At 33.7% G+C, this 21803-nt stretch overlaps 1 protein-coding gene across 1 annotated transcript in view; it reads left to right on the top strand.

Moving 5' to 3' along the window:
• Positions 1-21803, top strand: part of LOC135839648 (very long chain fatty acid elongase 4-like) — a 64039-nt gene that overhangs the window by 37783 nt on the left and 4453 nt on the right. The window contains exons 5-7 of the mRNA XM_065355770.1: positions 10097-10183; positions 16162-16218; positions 18336-18441. Coding sequence (XP_065211842.1) covers positions 10097-10183; positions 16162-16218; positions 18336-18441 — 250 coding nt within the window. The remainder of the gene's footprint in view (positions 1-10096; positions 10184-16161; positions 16219-18335; positions 18442-21803) is intronic.

The raw sequence follows: 21803 nt of genomic DNA, 5'->3' as shown, positions 1-21803 counted from the left end.
GAAAATCAATTTTTATCGTTGAATGAGGTTGAAAAAGGTTCGAGTGTTTGGTTGAGGTTATTTTGTATCACGTTCTCAAATTTGATTCCAAATTTTGGGAGAAAATGCCCCTGGCCTTTGAAATTCTCCATTTTTCAGATTATTTAGGTGTTTCAAAATGATATCAAAATTTATCTGCATTGATGTAATCTTCGAGTAATTTGAACCGTATAAAATGAGAATTTTTAGCATGAAGAGGAGTGTTTTTTCTTTTTTGGCACAAATGGTACCAGTTTTTCTACGTAAGAAGACGATGGTTTTTGACAGTGGAGAGCCACAGCATTGTTTTGACACAAAATTAATGTTTTTGAGCGTTTTGGAATAAAATGTTTTTTTTTTTGGGCCAAAAATAGGCATTTTTTGGGATGTGAGGGAGTATTTCTTGCCACAACAAAAACTTCAATTTTGGCCCAAAATAATCAATATTGTCGAAAAGTTAGTGATTTTGAAAAAAATTGGATGTTTTTGCACGAATGAATAATTTTGGCTCGAAATAGGCATTTTTTTTTGGGACTCAAGAGAGTAGGTATTCACTGTCACAAAAAAAAAACACTTTTTGCGCAAAAAGCAGATTTTTTTGATTTTGGGGGGGGAGGGGAGGGGAATGAAAAATTTTGCCTCGAAATAGGAATTTTTTGGCACACGAAAGAGTGTTTATTGCCACAAAAAAAACATTGAGTGATTTTGAAAAAAAATCTATGTTTTGGCGCAAAAAGCAGCACTTCTTGGCACTGATGAACAATTTTGGCATTACATGAGAATTTTGGATCGAAAAAGTATGCATTTTTTGGGACTCGAGAGAGTGTTTCTTGTCACCAAAAAAACACACTTTTGGCCCTAAGGAGCAATATCGTCAAAAAAATGAGTGATTTTGAAAAAAAAACTGTTTTGGCGCAAAGGAGGAATCAATTCACCAACTCTCTCCAAAACTTGCGTTCGAAAGATTGAAGACTATATCCTACTCACTCAATAATGTTGGGAAATTTCAAGGCTAACTCCTTTTCCATGAGATTCCACTTGATATTTTGGGTGAATGGACTTCTCTAAAACAAATTTACCTAAATACATATATTTTTACACTCTGCGTAGTAGGTAATTCAAAAAAAAAATTGTTTCAAATTATATCCTTAACGTAAGAATTTTTAGGACATCCTATATAATTGGTGCGGAAATATGCAGCATCAAAATTAAAAACGCCCTTTCATTAGAAACCCACCATCACATGGTTGGAATCACCTCGCTATATCTTCCATCCAATCAAATTTTATTACTACCTGTACCTCTACCTACCTTGGAATGCTGTGGAAAAAAAACAGTCCTGCGGTAGGTATAATTTACCAGCCTAAAAAGAGTGAAGGAACTATAATATCATCTGCGTAAACCACAAAACAGGCTACTTGCATGGTGGCAAATCCTGCATACTACATACGAAACATCCTGTAGAGTGTAGGTCTAGGTATGGCTACGGGTAAATCGATCTCGATCATTTCTGGTCACTAGGAAATAAATGTTGCTATATAGAGAACGAGCATTAAATCAAGTTCAAACACCATCACTTCCGAGTGCTGTAGATATTCCGTTTCCGAGACTGCAGATCGTATATACGACGAACGCAAGGTATTCTAGTCTACGAGTAGAAAAACAAAATAGCTACGCTTATATGTTATTTTTTTTAGAAAAGGAAAAATAAATAGAAAAAATAGCGTAAACGGGAAATTATTGTGGAACCTTGAATAAAGCTCATAGTAGATAACTTTCTCATTTATAAGAATTCCCACGTGACCGGGTATTCGTACGCTATAAATGAAAAAAGAGACCTCAAGGTTTCGTTCTTACGTTTAATTACTTTGGGCTAACGTTACGAATTAATAAAGTGCTACGACGTTGATGCAACCGATCTTACTCTATACAAATATGTATATGAACATCGCAAAAATCTTTAATAAGTTTTTTATTTTCTGCCGTATGTGTATTAACAATACACGTTTCATATAACGATAGATCGTAAAGTCGAATGACTTCGAATAATTAACATGCTGGCCAAATACAACGTAGACGAGTTTGAGGTGATGTGTGTGTTTTGGAGATTGTGTACCAAAGGTTTCGCGGATTGCCAAGTCAGGTTTGTTTTGAATACTTTGTATCGTATCGATGGATTTAACGACGTTTTTTTCATTAATTGCCTTATGAGGGCCGCAGGGGTTGGTATTTTTTGTGTCGAAATGGCGTGATTTTGAGAAATTAAATAGCTTCTGCGTTATTCGATTTTTTTAATGGGTGCTGTAAAAAAAATGCAGTAGCAATGATTTCATTTGTTGGCATGTTTGGAATTTTTTTTACACGAATAACACATTTTTTTCTTAATAAAAGAACTTATTGTTGCAGGATTATTAGTGTTTCTTTTGAAAAACGTTTGGTTATGGCTTTTTTCCAAAATTTGGCATTATATTCCCGCGCACAATTTTGTTGGCAGAAATTCAAAAAAAAAAACAGAAAATTCATGAAAACAATTTTCAGAAAAGCATTCAAAAAATCTAAGGTGTTTAAAAACTCCATAAGTACTTCTGCAAAAACCTCATCAAAATGAATAAAATCTTCAACAAAAAACAGTAGGTACGAAAAATTGCTTACATGTTGAAAAGTTTGTCAATAATTCCAACAACAAAGTTGGAACCATGTCAGTAGCTGAGCACGAAAGAGCAAATCTTCAAACTCAGAATGCTTATTGAGAAACCTTGCGAGTACAATGTTCCAGCAATGTTATGTTTTGTGGACTACAAAAAAACATTCAATTGGGTTCATTGGCAGAAGTTATGGGGGGGGGGGAGGGGGTCCTGCTGGAGATGGGTGTTTCAAAGCATCTAGTGTGGCTGATCAACAGTATGGCAAGGAATCAGCTAATATCCTGGCACTCCTGGCCAATAGGACAGCATCACAAAAATTCTACCCAGAAAAAGGAGTTCACCAAGGTTGTGTATTATCTCCCCTTCTATTTGATATGATATCTATAGAGACTACATCATCTGGGAAATGCTGCAAAAGACCATAGATGACTCAGATGATGGGAAGAAGGTTTCTTAATAGGCGGCCAACCACCAACTAGGGATGCTAAAGATAGTAAATACTGCTGATAATAACAGGACCTTTCATTAGTTCCGATGTTTTTGACCACTACCCGCTTAGCACTGACAAGATCGTCAGTGGCCTCGACAAAAGTATCGACATGATTTTACATGATTGTTTATTGAAAAAAGTCGGATCATTATCCACAAAGGGGTTAATCTAACTACCTTTAAGAACCTTTAAGATGATTGATTAAAAATTGACACTATTTTCAAAAACTATGATGAAAATGCAGATGATTGTCATTGCTGTCTACATTTGTATCTACAGTCATGTGCAAGATTTCGATATATTGTAGATACCTTTGTAGACCCATGATTGATATCAAAATTCAGGTCGTCTTGTCGATCCGATGTTGATGTCGACTATAAGATCGACAAAAGCATCTACAAAATTTTGATCTTTTATAGTTACTTTTGTCAATCTAATAATAGTCATCAACTTTGGCATTGGCAAGACTACCTTACAAAAGTATCTACAAAATGTCTTCATCAAGTAGATACTTCTGTAGATCTTGTAATTGGCATCAACCATCTGGTTAATATTAATGAGGAAGTTGATGTCAATTACAAGATCTATAAAATATTTTTAGAAATTTTGAAGTGTTTTCGACTCATTTGTCAATGTGAGTCGACAATACAATAAGAAAAATTTTCCAAGTCTAGAATAAGATGGACTGAATATTCTTTTAAGCTGGGTTTTATCCCTACCCAGGGCAAATTTTTTCTTTCAAAAACATTTTTTAGGGTGAAATATTTTTGAGAATAATTTCACTTGAATCAGAAAAAGAGTTTTGGGCACATTTCGCACATTTTCAATCAAAATTTGCTTCTTTTAGACTCAAAAAAATGACACCAATGTTGAGACCTTTTGAGACAAAAAATGAAGGGAGACGACGGTCGATTTTGATATCAACTTCTCACTTGTCATGTATCGACATTGGTGTCAACAAATGTTGTGTTGACAAGTGACGGATTAGAGATCTCATCTTTGATCTTTTCCATCGACTTTGGCATCGCTTGTGCTATGCGGGTATTTCCTAGAGTGAGACAGTTGTCTTGTCAAATCCTTATTGTGAATATTGTGATAGTACATACACATAAACAACTTGCCATCTTTTCCACGAGAATCACTAAAGATCCCGGAACTAAAACAAAATAGTTTTGGTGTTGGGATTTCAATTTCTGTCTTTTTTCCACAACTTCATTTTGATAAATTCTCATTTTACAACATTTATCATCATTCATTCAGATTATAATAAAAATTACTCAACAAATTAAGCAAAATATGCATTTAAAATGTTAAATTAATTACACCATCGGATTCCCAATGTCAAAATGTTCCATTTTTTAGACCCCTCGCAGGGTCCATTAGTCAATTTGGGCTTAAAATCCTAAAACTGAAACCGATTCATCCCAGTACCAAAACAACTTTTTCAATCAATCAATCCCATAGCAAATCCCAAAACCAAAATGAAAATTTAGAAGAACGAATCCCGAAACCAAATTCCAATTCCAAAATCATTTCAGTTTGGTACCACAGCTCTGCAAAAAAGTGAGAAAAGTGAACATGTTCTAATTGATTTGAGGATCATACCTTCTCTCTACTTTCTCCATTCTGAATAAAATCAAATCAAATTCCAGAAATTTTTATTTCTTATTAACAAATGCAGAAAAAAAAACTCTTAAATGGATGATATTCGCCAAAAGTCGAAATTTAAAAATACATTGCTATAAAAAGCCAAAAATTGAAGAAACAGAGAAATATTCAAAATGATTTAAGTTACTTACATCAAAATGTTGCTGTTACTCACATATTTTTAATTCTTTTATTTGTTTATTTTACCGTTTTTCTCATTAGTTATCACCAATGATGTTATTTTATCAATTATTGATATACTTTTACCATCTTACACCCTTACTTCATAGATATAATCAGATCAATCACTCAATATCTGTAGAGTCAAAATTCCTGAAAAATAATGACAAATGACGAAAAATTATAGGAGTAAGGAGTGGAGTAAGAGTGTTGACAGTTCCTTTTGAGTGAGTAAGGAGTGAATAAGGTAAGGTTGCCAAAATCATACTAGCACCCAAATCATACCAGATACCGGAACTAGCCTATCTGAAAATAGCACTTTCTACTGATAAAATATGTTACTAGCTTCCATTTCAAGGCAATACCACCTATAGTAAAAGGCCTGAGCGCTGTTTTGTGACGTCATCACTATTGGGGAGTACATACTCCGATAACACTATAGAAATGAATGCAATATTAATGCACTAGAACGAAATAAATCCCAAGAACATTTTATTTTGCGTTTTAAATCACATTCTGATATTTAATAATTAATTTAAGATCACTAAGGAATGATTTAAATGAACAAAATGAAAAAATGAGGTGATAAACAACACTGTTTTTCAACATTGAAGATGAAAGTTATGCATACACATGACAAAATTATACCTTTTGGAAGATATTACAAAACTCACTGGTGAAATATAATGAATAATTGTCGAATTTGTCCAAATCCCACTAAATTAAAATGATATCAACTCTAATTCCAATGTGTGTATTCCATTTCCATTTTCAACTACAGGTAAAAAACCACAGGACAGATAACTGTTTAGTTTCTTCAGCAGTGATATGATCGATAAAAACAATTTCTCTGATTTTGCTGACCAACTTGAGTGATAAAATTGATGATTCGAACACTTTCAGCAAATTGGTTTGAGATTTTGATGGTTTCTTGATCAGATATCCATTGTAGTTGGATGGTTGTATTCTTGTATTCACTATGCAGGTTTAAAACTCATTGAAGATTTTATGGTGCACTATTCATTTCACTGCAACGTTATTCAAGTAAAACACAGGCACTAGTACACATCAGTTTTCATTTTTATTCACTTCACAAGATATCTACACATCCAAATCACACAACAGTCACAACACAAACAGATCGCGAAAAATTCACTTTTGTACAAAAATAAATGATAATCCAACACCACCAGTAGATGAAAACAACAATATTTCATCACTGTACCACATTTTAGAACGAATTTAATTAATTAGTCATCATTTTAATAACTTTTTCAACGAAAGTTTTACTCAATTTCACGAATTCGCCATTTAATCATACGTTAAAATTCAAATGGTAAACACAATCGAGTCCCCTTAAGGTGTGACGTCAGAAGGTGATAACGATTCAGCGCTCAGGCCTTTTACTATAGGTGGTATTGTTCAAGGTCCCTGATACCAATATTGGCCAAATTGAATCATTTGTGTTTTTTTATCACGTTTTTTTAGAAAAATTGCATCTTCCGTTAGAAAAACTGACCTGTTATGTAACGTAAGTGCGACAAAACAATTTTGAAAAGCTAAGTTACGTTTGATCCTCGCAAAAGTATGTAATATTACCTACATTTAGAGATATTTATGAAAAAATGTCATCAACATCAACCTGAGTGAGAGAAGATTGATGTTGAAAAATGCAAGTTGCTCAAATCGTACTTGTTGATGGTTGTTCAAATCATACCATGATTTCAATACAGATGTAATGTCATCAACCGATGAGAAGAAAATATATGGAATATGGTCTGCGGATGATATGGAGGGCTCTTTGGAGGAATATGATGAATATGAAAACCCAACCCCACCTTTCTTTGACATTTTAGAGGCATTGTAAGAAGTCGATCAGATGTAGGACCACATAAGGAAAATTAAAATTTGATTTTGAGCCTTACGGTGGTGGGAGGTCACAGAGCTTTATTTCTATCAATTTCATTCATGGATACAATTTGAGAAACTGGTGGTATGTATGATTTGAGCTACTAGGTCCCTAAATCGTACCTTTTTGAGACCTTTGCGTGGATTCAAATAACACCTTTGCTATTTGAAATGCAGTTTTGGTTTTTGCGCTAAAAGTTAGGCAAAAGACCAAGGTACAATTTGGTGCATGAATGGTTTCCAAAAATTAATTAGAGCACGGTCCCGGTTGAAAAAACTAAAAAGTGGTACCTACGATTTGGGCAACCTTACCATATAATGAGTAAATTTCAAAATTAGGAGTGTAGAGTGGAGTTTGGAGTGTGATGAAAATGCTTGGAGTAAAAAGCATTCCTCCGGAGTTCTGAAACTAGCACTATTGCAACACTGAATTTATTATTCTATTATGTATTGGCAATTCCAGTAAGGGAGACTTACTGTATCACAAATCACAACATTTTTTCGCTCAAGTAGTGATTTTATTTTCAGCTGATAAATTTATTAAGGAAATTGAAATCCTTTCTCATTTTTTCAAAAAATATCAATTTTTGATCAAGAAATAGGTAGGTAGGTAGGTACTTACCTGACATTTTCAAACTAAATTTTACTCACTTTTGAACCTCTAGACTTGTAAAATGATAACATTTCTTATAAATTCTGATTATTATTCACTTCAATAAAAAGTTTTTAATCTTTCCCATATTCATCACTTTTCTATGGAAAAGTTGAAAAATTTTGACTTTTCCATAGAAAAATTAATAAAATTCCACAGCCAATATAAATGCTTCCATTGTGAATACAAATTTGACTTTTCTGTAGAAAAATTCCATGGCCACTATAAAGGAAGCTTGAATCCAACTTTTCTTTGACACGTGTGGTGGTGTGGTGAGCCGGACACTTGGAGTGGAAATACCAGCTGGAAAAAATCTTGAAAATTACCTGCTATAAATCAAATTTATTTTAAAATTCTCATTACATAGGTACTACATAATTTAATCAACATTAAATTTTTATTTTAAAATAGAGGAAGTCTTACATCATTGCATCCGCTACCCCCCGTCCTCCTCTTGGAACATAATTTTCATCAAACATAACGCATGTACAAGTGTACATATTATAGCAGCATATCTATGTGTGATATACTTGTACCTATGTACAGTAGGTATGCATGAAGGAAGAAATAAGGTAAACATGCCGCAAGCGTGCATGTTCAATGTACTCTGCTCTGGTAACCAGTTCTCTGGATATTTGAACCTGAAAAATCAGATTATCGATACCTCGATGGCAAATCGAACACTTAAGTAGAGGCTATATAGGTACCCGAATAGGTAACCTTAAACTTGAACTCTAAATAAATGGTATTTATAGCGAATGTATAGCTTACGGTTAGAGGAATCGTTTTGCGATTTACCTACGTGTTTATTTTTATGATACAGTGGGCGTTTCTTACATGATCTGGGTGGTATTATGAACATGGAAATTTATAATAATTATTAACGCAGGCCTAATACAACGTTAACTCGAGTCTATGATGGAAAAAATCGTTTTTTAAGTGAGAACAGGAAAAACGTGTAAATTCTTTATTTTGAAACATTGAACCTTCAATTTAAAATAGAAGAATTGGAGTGTGAAAAAAATGTAAATCTCGTTAATAGCTTATTAAGTGGTTTTATTCGTCGGAAAACTCCAATTATGTGAGCTCGATCGTGTTTGGATTCGAGCATTTTTGTTTTCTAGTTGGAAGTCCTGCTTTTTTTATTTCGAAATTTTGGACGCCCTGTCTTCTAAAAAGAGAAGTAAAATCTATGTCTGAGTAGTCGAGAGGTTCCCTTATTGTGAGTAATCGTGTCATCGTGTCAAAAATTACAAAAGAGGACATCAGTGACCTATGAATATATTTACTGCGTTTGTCGACTGCGAATTAATAAAAATGTTGAAAGCTTTCAGTGTACTTTGACCGTACTAGGCCTATATAGTTCACATACTCGTAAATACTTACATCAGACTTCTAAATTTAGGATTTTAGTTCACACCTCGTGAAATTTTTTTTCGAAAAGGAGTGCCAGGAAACTAAACTCTAATTGCTCGAAATCAAGTTCGCTTTTCACTCGTAAAATCGCAATATGTCGATGAATTATGAGATCTCGATAAAACTAAGGTGGAAAAAAAAAATCAGACAGTGTATTCAATTAACCTTAGCACCTTCTCCTTCACCTTCGGCGTATAGGTAGTCAATAGCTTCTTACGAAAGCTCGATTTCGTGCTCGTAGGATGGATTCGGATATACCCACCTGTATTCAGCAGGTTACTAATTATTACGTAGTTATGCATTCTCATTATCGGTGTTTCTCGTTTCGGAAATCATTCATGTACGAAATTAAATTTGATACAAATTAACTGTTGGTGTTCTTTTTTTTTTTTTTTTTTTTTTTACTGCATTACTGGTTTTTATAACGGGAAATTATTTCAAAATGTGTGTCGCTTTAGTTAAAACACTATAATGTGTGATATATTTTTTTTCATTGAACACAGCCACATGTTGCTACTATATTTACTACGTTAGTCTTGATACGATTGATAAAAAAAAGAGAACTATATTAAATTCAGGCGAACTTTTAATACCTACTTCTTAATTACCCAACGCAACCAGTTTTTTGTAATTTCGACCACCAACTGGTATCGACTATACTTAAAATGTGGTAATAATTGGCTATTAAATTATTACACGCGCTATTGGTCAAATCAAATACCATACTATACGCACGTGTCTGTGGCAGGTACTCGTATCGAAATTTTTTAAAAACCCCGCGAGGGCGCGTTTATTTGATCAATAATGGGCACGCGTTTGAAGAAATGTAATGAAATGATGATGATTAATTAGATATGCAACGTTTTCGTCATCATGCGTAGTTACTTACACATTGATCAAATATGGAAAATTTCCCCAATGACAATGACCGACTGAATAGTAAATATATATTATTAGTCGTTCCTATTTCGATTTTCACATACTCGTGCTAGAATTTTTTCCCCCCTTTATATAACCTTGATGTTGTAAGTAATATTGTATGTTAGTTTTTTAGTTTTTGGAATAATTTATCTCGGTTTATTGTTTAGGCCTACTTTTTGTGTTTTTATTTATAACATATTTTTTTATTTCTTTTTGTAGATGTTTACTACGCCTGGAGCTGTGAATTATATATGGAAACATTGTTGCCATCCTGTTGATCCGGCTGTTAATCCGTATTATAAACATGTGAGTAATGTTTTCTCGAGATTAAGTTACTTGTCGTGTGGTGAAGTAACGTGTATTTTTGGTGATTCGAGAATGTCAAAAGACGGAAGTTGAATAATTATGGAAAATTCTATATTTTGAGTTGAAAAAAAAATATCATTTTTTGGATGAAATGAAGGGTACAGAGAAAAAAATAGATACGTCGAAAATTTTCAAAAAATGAGCTCAAGGTCGAATTAAGTAAATCCTCATTGAGGAGTGAAAAAATGTACTCCATTTAGATTTTGAAAAAAATCTATGTTTTGTAGTGAAATGGTCTTTAAGAAATAGAGGAAGAGAGAGAAATGAACCGAGACCAAATCAGAGGCAGAAGGAAGAAAATTACAACGTTGATAACTACTTAGAATGCGCAAAATTTTTCATCATGTCATCTTAATAATCGATTTCCATCAAAATTCAAGTCATTGCAAAACACTAGTTGTTATCGTTAGATTTAGAATGAATGCAGAAGGGCAATTATTACAAGAATATAATCGTGAAGGGGGTGAAGATGAGCAGTATTCCCTAGGAAAGGAATAGTTGCTTATGTCCTAGCTAGCTCAGTATAGGGTTGTTGTAATCATCCTAAATAACGGTACACATTAATTACGAGATACAGTACTTGATAAACATAACTCGAATGTACTTATTATGCATGTATATGTGTCATCCCGCAGGTAATGGGCTCATTTGGTCGATATTGAGTTATGGGTGGGGAGGGGGTGAAGTAGACCTCCGAAGCAATCATATGAGCTGGATAAAAGCCCAAAAAGTGCAAAAAAAACTCCAAAAGAAATCCATGATTAAAAATTTGAAAAGCTCAATTTTTGAGAAAATCGTCTTCAAAGTTTTTTTTCTGAAAAAAACTGAAATTTCATGTAATCCCAAAACCTTCATACCTAAAATTGAAGATTATTGTTTCTGATATCAAATACAGTGGAACCTCAATAACTCGAAATCCAAGGGGAATGGTCATTCATTCAGCTTGTAGAGGTTTTTGAGATAATCAGTTTCGAGTTATGCAGGTAAGATTTTGAGAGCAATCGAGTTATAGAGGTTTTACGAAATGAATGAATTGAGAGATATGTAAGTGCATAAAAGATAGGAGTGGATAGAAGTATGAATTGAAATATTCAAGTTATAGAGGTAAATGCCAGACAACGTTTGACTTATAGAGGCTTTCTCACTATTTTCGGCAAAAATTTAGCTTCGAGTTATGACTGAGATAATGTAAGTGCATAAAAGATAGAAGTATGAATTGAAATATTCGAGTTATAAGAGGTCCTGGGTTCAAATCCCGCTAGAAACGCAGGCGTCAATGTGTAATGTAATGTATACATTGTAGTGCATTTAACATCTATTACATGTTGAGCTCCGAGCACCAGAACGGCAGAGGCAACAGAAATGCACGCAATCTGTTGCCAGTATCAAAAAGCTGTAACTGGTTGAGCACCTATAGGTAGCGGTGATTACTGAACTCAGGGTTGTAAAAACCCGGCTTGCGATGTATGAGCTACTTTGTAGATAGCGTAGAAAGCAACGGGAAACTACTACGTATTAGCTCAAAAAATGTTGATTCCCTAGAATAATTGCAGTGGCATATGGGCATTCGCCTCACCCTGTTAGGGTACCACTTAATGCGATTTCCAATGTCCTGTAAAGGATTGGCGAGTCCGCTATCACCAGGAGCGCTACTGTCACATGTTGATTATGGGATACGAGGTTATCACACACCATTGTTGATTATGGTGGTGTACAGATTCAAGATGTTTTTTCAATTAATTATTAAATTATATTATTGTTTTGACGAAAGTGGATGATTGTAATGTGAAAGGAATATGATGCCATATATCACAAAGTGTACATTATTCTCAAAAATCATCTTCATGAGAAATGATACTGTACTAGGGTGTCCAAAACTTAGTTCATGTTATCAAAATTCGTGTATATCTCGAGAACGGAGCCTTTAGCAAAAAAAAACTGATGACATTGATCTGAAAGTAAATTTAATCCTCTACAATTTTGTTCATAACATTTTCCATCTTTGGATGTACTGTTCCCTCAGAAATTCAACTTTTATGCCAAAACATACAAATGCCAAAAAATGAAAAACTGTTTACGTGCGTGTATCTCAAGAACCGCTGCATCCTAGGGAAAGTTAATTACACTCCACTAAAAGAAAATTTCAGCCTCTACAATTTTGTTCATAACTATTTTTATCGTAGGATGTACTGTTTGTCCAGAAACTCAACATTGATGTCAAAATGCATGAATTCAACATTGTTCTTTTTTTGTGAAATTCATGTTTTTTGACATAAAAGTTGACTTTCCTGACGAATGGTGTATCCCAGTGAAAAAATGGTAAGGAACAAAATTGTAGAAGATAAAATTCCCTTTCCGATTAAGGTTATCAGTTAGTCCTAGGAGGCTCCGTTCTCTAGATGTATGCCAACTTTTACAATAAACCCATTGTTATCCTAATGTTTATTGTAAAATCATCCCATAACCAACAGCCTGCAACCAAGATCTGTAGAGCGCGTACTTTGGTAGCGGACTTGCCAATATGGAACCACGATGATGACAACAGAGGTAAACACCCGACAACGTACGACTTGTAGAGGCTTTCTCACTATTTTCTGTAAAATTTTAGCTTCGAGTTATGACTGGTTTGTGTAGTAAATTTCGACTTATCTGAGTAAAGTCAACATTGAGTGTTATGGAGATTTCAAGGGGAATGTAGGTTAGTTCGGCTAATAGAGGTTTTCGAGTTGAAGAGTTTCGAGTTATCGAGGTTCCACTGTACTCAATCTTTTCATGATTATGAGTATTTTAAGCCTGAAAAACAATGATTAATAAATTAAAATTTTGTATAAAAATTCATTACTCTGTTCAAAAGCAAAAAAAAAAAATTATTAAATTACATTTTCTGTCAAAATTCAACTTGTAAAAATAAAAATCGTAAAATTTTTTTTTCAAATTTCTTCCCAAGGTGCGATTTGAGCCCATACCTCCTGTTCCGCAATCCGTTATCAGTGCCACATGGCTAGCGCTGCACCTACAGGGTGCTCAGAAATATCGAGTACCCCTAAGAAAGTTTTTCATTAAAAATATAGTTTGGCAAAGTGAAATAGATGCATATGATTGGTGGAATGTTATCCCTTCAGTCCAACAACCAATCATGTGCTATCGTTATTATCATTCACTGTGACCAACCAAAGTATTTTAGTATAAAACTTTTTTAGGGGTACTCGATATTTCCGGGCACCCTGTCTGTACATAAAACGTGTTTTTTAATGGTATACATGTGGCAACTAGGTGCAGTATAATTTGGAGGGGATTTTTTCAGAAGTCTTCGGAAATGAATTTACTGCGAAAAAACAAAATCAACCAAATTGGCCCTTCTTGGAAAAACTGTAGTTCCGTTTTTCTCCGCTTGGGGCGCACCTGCGGCCTTGATACTTCAACACGCGATAGTTGGATATGTTCTACATCAAAATCCATCAAAACCTCAATTATCAATTCTCACTTTTTCACTAAAAACACGATTATCCCAATAAATAGAAACGACCAAATGGGCCCATTACCTATGGAATGACATAATTTAGAAAACATTACTCCAAAATGTCAACTTTGAAGCAATTGTAGCCAGCTGAGCCACCAAAGAGTGAAATTTTTGCAGCGGCCAAGACCTTCGGCTGGAATTGGCTCTGCTGCCAGCCACAGTGATGTGGTTGCCATAGCTACCACCAATCATTTTGTTGTCAGCGCAGGGCTCTAGTATTAATCAGAAAAAGACTATGCCATGGTCTCCCAAAAAGGACACCCCCATAGCATTAATTATATCAATATGTGACAAGGAACCAACTATGGCGAATTGCCGAAACCAAGTGAAGATTTAGTGTCAAAATATTACGTTATATGTCTTGCGATCATGTGATCTCAAGAGCAAGATCTATAAGCTTTTAGCAGGAACTCTGGGTTGACACGTACCACTACATTTGGCGGGATCGTTTAATGACCTGACGTCATTCTACTTATAGATTCACATTTACACGTCACCAAATACTTTCAGTATAGGGCCTAGCAGGGTGTCTACTCTACAGCATAAAAAAAGTACAAATTTACGAAAAAAGCTCAATATTTGAAAATGACCCAAAAAAGTATGAGAAACTGCTCAAAATGTACAAAATTTATGAAATTTGTACAAAATTTTGAAAAGATTTAAATGTTAATTTGCTGACAAAATTACCATAATGTATCCTCAAAATTTTTATTTTCTTCAAAAGCTTTTGCCCTCGCTTCGCTTGGACTAAATTATTGTTTTCTGTATTTTCTCAAATTATTCATTGTGTTTGGAAAGTAGCTAGTTTTAAATGAACTTTTTAAAATGTCATTGGTGGAAAAACTGGATCGCATCGGCTCTCAACGACCCAGACTACACCGCTCTGATTTTTTTCCAAAAATTTTTATATGGTCGATGTTTTTACTAAATATGTAGTCATTGAACTAAAATTTCGCGCAAAAATTGCGAGAAAAAGTGATGAAAATAGGTTGAAACTTCGAAAAGTGATGAAAAAAGTATCAAAAAATGATGTCAATCAGAAAAAAGTCTGAAATTTCAAAAAAATTAGGCAAAAACTGGGTGAGAAAGTGTTAAAAACATTTTAAAATTACATAAAAATGCGAAAAGCGCTTAAAAATCACTTAAAAATTATAACATTATCCGATGCTCTAATTACAATAACTGATGGAATTTCAATGTAATGAGATATAAAAGATCGGGACCGGACAATTTTAATAACATAAAGCGATTTATAACATTAACCGTTATAATAATAAGCGATTTTTACTGTATTAAAAATATAGTGTACGAAAAAAATACGATAAAAGTACCTACGAAAAAGGTACGGAAATTTTGTTTTTTGGATTTAGTAGACACCCTGCCTAGGAGCTGGGGTACATAAAATGAGCACCACCATAAGCGGTGAAGGCATACTGCACTATGTCACACTAATTTTTAGACTTTTGCTAAATTTTTTCATGATAACCCTTTTTCAACTTTTGCTCCAAAATACATTGAAAATGTCTGTTGAAAATCATCTCAAATTGAAAAAGTTTTATTAAAATTTGCCCAAAAATAGCAAAACAAAAAAAAATGTGAAACATTGTGAAAATGTATTAAAAATAAGCTAAAAACACCCAAAAAGCGTAAAAAAATTCATAAATAGTAAATACACAAAACTGGTGAAATTTTAGCAAAATTTAGAAAAATTCTATTATGAAAATGGCAAAAAACATGTTTTAAACATGTTGAAATTGGCGTAAAAACGCTGGAAAAAAGTACTAAAATTATCAAAAATTGCAAATAATTAAAATTGTTTGAATGACATGAAAAAAAATATAAATCATATTTTAGCAAAATTTTGCGAAATTTAATGAAAATCGCATATAACAGGATTTAAACGTATTGGAAATGACTTTAAAAAACCTTAAAATTATGAAAAACGAATAAAATTAAATTAAAATTGTAGTGAATAGAAAATGTTCAAAAAATCGTCATAAAAAGATTTCTCATCGAATTTTTTATTTTTATTTTTTTGCAAAATTTAACAAATCCTATATTTTGAGTTTGAAAAATTTTCAATTAAATTGCTCAAATTTTCATTGTGAATCATTCTATAAAATATGTTCTCATTGTTCTCTATGTTTTGAAATTTGAAAATAATCTCAAGTTTGTATCTTTCCTTATGAGCATTTAAGGAAGAGTACAATCTTATGTATGCATGTGTTCAATTTGTTGCTGATACCATATTTCTTCGAATCACCTCGTTACTAAAATTTCGTTTTTTAGCTATAATTATTATTTACTAAATTATGTACCTATGTACAATACTTCCTACACGATTACCAATGTTACGATAATTAAAATTAATATTTGTTTGTTTTTTTTTTCTTTACAGCTAAACGAAACAGCCTGGTTTTTCTTTTTCTCCAAAATTATGGATCTCTTAGATACAGTAAGTATGATGCTTGTTTGACCCTCACGCACTATTTCTTACCCTTAGGCAAAATTATATCATATAACACTATCGTTTCACCTACGTCGCATTTCCTAAACGTTTCCATTTTGGTAGGTAAGGTAACCTGCCCTAATATGGGAACCTTTTTGTAGAACCTGTATCACTCCGAACCTATTGCATATTTTTTAATTCTGTTTCCACTAAAACGTACTCAATACTCCAATCTACAACCCCCTTGTGTTGATTAAACAAAAAAAACAAAAATTATATGATTTTTTTTCGATCAAAAAAAAATTGCAATTTTGACAACAAAAAAAAAGTGGTCCTAATATGAGACCCCATGTTTTTTTTTTTAAATATAGGAAAAAAATGGAAATAGGATATAAAAACATTATATTTTGGTTAATAAACAATACAAATCGTTTGTACAGGATATATATGCCATTTTTATCAGTTTTGGTGTGCATTGGGCACATAAAGTCTAAATCTTCAGCTGTACATAGTTCACAGGCCCATTATTCAAATTTCATCCAATGTTAAAATTTTAAATGATTTTATTACGTTTTAAAGTGTTTTATGTCCATTTTTAACCTGTTCCAAGAAAGCTCAATGTAATTTGTATTACAAGATGGGGTCTCATATTAGGCAACTCATGGGGTCTCATATTAGGAAATCAGTGTTTTTTTTTTGATTTTCTCTAAATCCATAAAATCATAAAATAAATCACCAAACATGCCAGAATCATAAAATATAACATCTTGGCAGCACATTTATGTAAAGATATTAAAATTACCTTGCCTAGTTCCGAAATAATGCGTCCCCAAATACACCTCTAAAAATATTTCACGAAGTAAAAAAAATGTTATTGGCAATGTAATGAAAACATTTCACAGAAACTTGCCAGTTGAAAGGTGCAGCCTAGTTATTGACAAATACCTACTAGTACATGCAATCAGCTCTGGAGTGGGCTAATAAACAGCTGAGAAATCGAAGGGTCTCATATTAGGCAGGGTCTCATAATAGGGCAGGTTACCTTAGGTATCTACCTAAACTACCTGCGCGGAAAACACGTAAACAAAATGTAAAATAAGAATGTTTTTCATGTAGAATAAAATTGATCGAAGCACGAAGTCGAATATCCGCATTTTTTTCTCGCGTGGAAAAATTGAGAAATACGACATCGTGTTATAGAGTTTGAAAATAAAAAACAAACAAAAAACATAAAAGGGGAACGGTTCGGCTACCTATAAAGATACTACACCTATGAAAATAATTGAAAAGCGATAATTAACCGAGAGGGATTACTTAATTAACTCGTATAAGATCTAGATTATTATTTAGCATCGGAGTTGATTAACGTCAGTTTCAAGGCCGAAATCTTTCACAGCAGTGATTCGTTGCACCTTCCTCCGCCTCGACAATTTTTTTTCCTACGTACGTTTCGAGAAACGAGATTTTTATATATTCTGCAACTTGTTCGCGAGTATTATTATTAAAAATAATACGGTTTATTCGATTATCTCGTTACGAAAACCACGAATTGAAAATTCCGACATTTAGTACGTAAATAGTCGCATACTGTGCGAATGTGGCTTTCTCCGGGATCATTGAGCTCAGTAGGAGTGAAAGAAACACGAATGTCGATGACATCGTGTATTAATTTCGGCCAGAAAAGTCGTCAATAGGATCTGAATCTAGACTTGCCCACGTCAGTGACGTTACCCACATTCGTAGGCTACCTTGTCGGGGAAATCCAAATTCCACATCGTAAAAAAAATTACGAGGCGGAGACGAAGGGGAAACGGATTGGAAAAACATTCGAGTTGATCTCCCTTTTTCGTTTTGGTTTTGGCTGCAGACCAATTGCATGTGTGTATGTAAATCGATTAAATATACCGCGCGGTAGACTAGACTTAGACTTACGATGAGATTGACGATAATTATGAGGAAATTCTCGTCGAGTTTACAGTTTACGTAGGTTAGGTAAATTTTTTCCTCTAAGGTCATCGAATAAACAAAGCTATCATTGTTAAACGTAGTTCGAGTTACGATACAGATACCTACGTCTGTCTGAAGATATGTAATTACGAGTGTATTTCTCTTTATGTTTACAGGTATTTTTCATTTTGAGAAAGAAACAAAGCCATGTTACCTTTTTACACGTGTACCATCACGCTAATATGGTACTTTTCACGTGGGTCTACCTGAAATACATCAAAGGTATGTAAGATTATTCCTTACCTATACAATGACCAAATATGTGTTTGCAATTTGCATCGTGTTAAAATATAAAATATGCATACGGTAGCTATAGTTGCTGAGATATGCCTTGCAGATGTCTGATGACAATTAATGTCACTGTCACAGTCACACAGCTTCAACCACGTGGGCTTATAATATATGTATTATGGATTGGTCAGTCTAGGAAATGTACCTATATAGTTTTTGTTGAGACGTAATTCTTTGTTGTGCATGTGTATTTTTTATTTTTATTTTTTTTTCATTCGATGTGTTTTGGTCATCACTAATAATATTTTTGTTCTTTCCTTGAAATGTTTCTTTAACACGGCCATTAATTATGCGCCGTAATTACTTACCTAACGATGAAATGAGATTAGTATCTGTCAGTAGGTTTTCCGTTAGCGTTGCTACCGAATATTAGATGAGCTGAAAATTAATTCGTTATTAGGTATATTCTGCTGCTAATTTTGTCATGTCCTTTGGTTGAGGAAATACTGGAACTAATTTTATAGACGTTGAATAAATTTTACTCGAAAAGTTGGAATATCTGTTGAAAAGATTTTACCCTGGAAATGCTATAAAAGGGTAGGTACTCCCGAGTAAAATAGGTAAAATGCCACTGTTCTCGGATTTTTGAAATTTTCATGAAACATTGTTGGATACCTGTAGAAAAAATGTTGGAAGTAAAAAAAAATCACCACTCTTGCCCACAATGGCGAAAAAAACACATTTTTCGGAGGGGGGGAGGAATCGTACTTCAACGGGTTTTGAACAAAAAATTTTGAATTCAGCCAAAATATATAGAGGAAACACGAATCTAGCCACGTGAATTTTTTCAACATTTTTTGACCCCCCTCTCCTCGCCAGGGGGGGAGATATTGATGAAGAAAATTTAAAACTGTCATACCTCCAAACCTAATTTCGGCACACGAAATTTTTTTCTTCCAAAATTTTTTTCAAATTTTCCCTCCAGGTGGGTCATTTTTAAAAACTCAAAAACACTCAAAAATGTGTTTTTTGTGTCAAGGCACCATCAAAAACAGCGATACCTACTGCCAATGGTACAGTTTTGAAATCTTGCTTAAGGACCTCTTAAAACAGTAGAAAATTAAACGACTGCTTGAAACCCTGAATTTTAGAGCCATAGGCACCCCCTCCCCCAATTTTGGATCGAAACAAGATTGACAATATGCGTATCGTTATCATATGAATCGAACCCGCTGAACACGAATATGAAGTTAGATTTGCAGTTGGACCCTTCTGAGGGCCACATTTGGGAGGTGGGTTGCCCAAAAATTGGATTTTTCGCGAAAAATCTATGAAAAAAGTTTATTTTTAGTGAGAAAATTATTAAATTAATTGATGTGAGTTAGCAAGTACATTTAAAACATTTCAGGTACCTATCTTTGTAGATTAGGGTGGATCGCGATAGGGATAGGGAGGGTCAAAAAATTTTGAAAAAATTCACGTGGCTAGACTTGTGCCTCCTCTACTTACTTATACATTTTCAGTGAATTCAAAATTTTATATTCAAAATTCGTTGAATTATGATTTTATCCCCGAAAAAAGTGTTTTTTTTCGCCATTATGGGCAAGAGGAGGAAGGGGGTATTTTTTTGGCTCTAATATTTTTTCTACAGGTACCCACAATGTTTCATCAAAATTTAAAAAATTCAAGTACTGGGGAATTTAACCAATTTTACCATTTGGTCGAATTGCAGGAATCTTGTGCTTTTTTCAGCAATGTTGAACCCCCCCCCCTCCATTTTAAAATTAGTCCGTTAGAAAGAGTGAAAAAAGGTTCGTTGAAAAAATTTTTCATTGATACATTTCAAACTTTTGATTCATTATGAAAAGTTCAGCTTTCACTATGAGATAAGAGAGTTCAGTTTTGAACTTTTCAAAAGATTTGAAATAGTATATTACAACACAGTAGACGAAAGTGAATGATTTCTTGTCGAGTGCGAAGATTGGCGGAACGAGCCGAAGGCGAGTGGAGCCAATGCACGAAACAAGAATTCATTCACTTTTGACTACTATCTTGTAAGATATTTTTCATTATAAATGCTACGAAAAGTATAGCATTTTACTCCTGTTTACACACCGCGAAAATTTTTTCCTACTGTGATTGAAAAAATTCCTCTTTCCATCCCTAGGGATGGAAAAGAATTCTTTTCCATCACACTGTGACGGAAAAGAATTCACATTGACTAATATATTGTAAATTCTTTTCCATCACAGTGTACGAAAAAAGTTGCTTCAGATTTAAGAAGTTTCGAGAAACCTATGAGTTGTAAAAGTTTGACAGTTTCATGAAGTGAAAAATATTACAAAAGTGAAAATGAAAATTATTCCAATCACTAGGAGAGAGAGAGAAAAGTATGTATTTATTCGGCTCAGCCTCAGCGTGTAAACGCTATACTTAAGAGGGTAGGCAAAAAATGTTATAAAAACCTACAAGTATAACGATTTGAAAGAATTAAGTATCATTTTATTGCATCCAAAAAGATCTTGAGGACTTTTATGTGTTTTAAGATGATTCATAAGATTTTTGCTAAGTAGGAATTCAAAGTCATTCCAGTGTGAATAGGTATTTTTCAGCAAGTCTTTCAGAGAAGGTGTCGATTGATTCTATTTGCAGTTCATTGTGTAACTGATTGTTTTGGAGGAACCATGGTGCGTTTGTAATGATTCACAGAACTTTGTTTTGTATAATTTGTAGCTTATGTTTGTTAGTCTTTGAAGCTGTTATCTATATTGGAGCTGCATATGTGAATGAGCTACGGATGAGACTTTTGTAAAGAAGTAGACTACAGGATGTAGACAATCTGGAACAACAATTCAATAAGGGGTATCGTTTATGTAGTTTGAGGTAGGCATCACGTGATTTGAGAATGATATTATGGTTTTTGAGAAATAGTTTCTGGTCCAAGTGTATGCCCAGATATTTAACTGTTGATGTATTCCATGGTACCACAGTGTTATCGATTAAGATTTCTGGAGTTGGTGAGATTTTGCGAAGTGTGAAGATGTTTGTTTCACTTTTAAGAGGATTTAGCTCAAGTTTCCAACATTCAAACCATGGTTCCAATTCCTTGATACCAGCTTGAAGTTGATTACAAGCAATTAGAAGATCCTTATTTTGGCTGAGTAAACACGTATCATCAGCAACATTGCTATTTCATTATCAGCTGGTTTAGGAATATCATAGCAGTATAAGATGAACCGTGTTGGACTCAATACAGCGCCTTGTGGTATACCTTGGCTGATTTCTCTAAGCAAAGAGCTTTCAGCGTCGATTTGAACATAAAATTTCCCATTTTGAAGGAAGGAAGAAATGAT

Source organism: Planococcus citri, chromosome 3 (genome assembly GCF_950023065.1).
Source record: "Planococcus citri chromosome 3, ihPlaCitr1.1, whole genome shotgun sequence".
NCBI classification, from domain to species: Eukaryota; Metazoa; Arthropoda; class Insecta; order Hemiptera; family Pseudococcidae; genus Planococcus; species Planococcus citri.
Note: the sequence above shows the minus strand (reverse complement) of the source record. Positions and strands in the feature narration are given on the sequence as shown.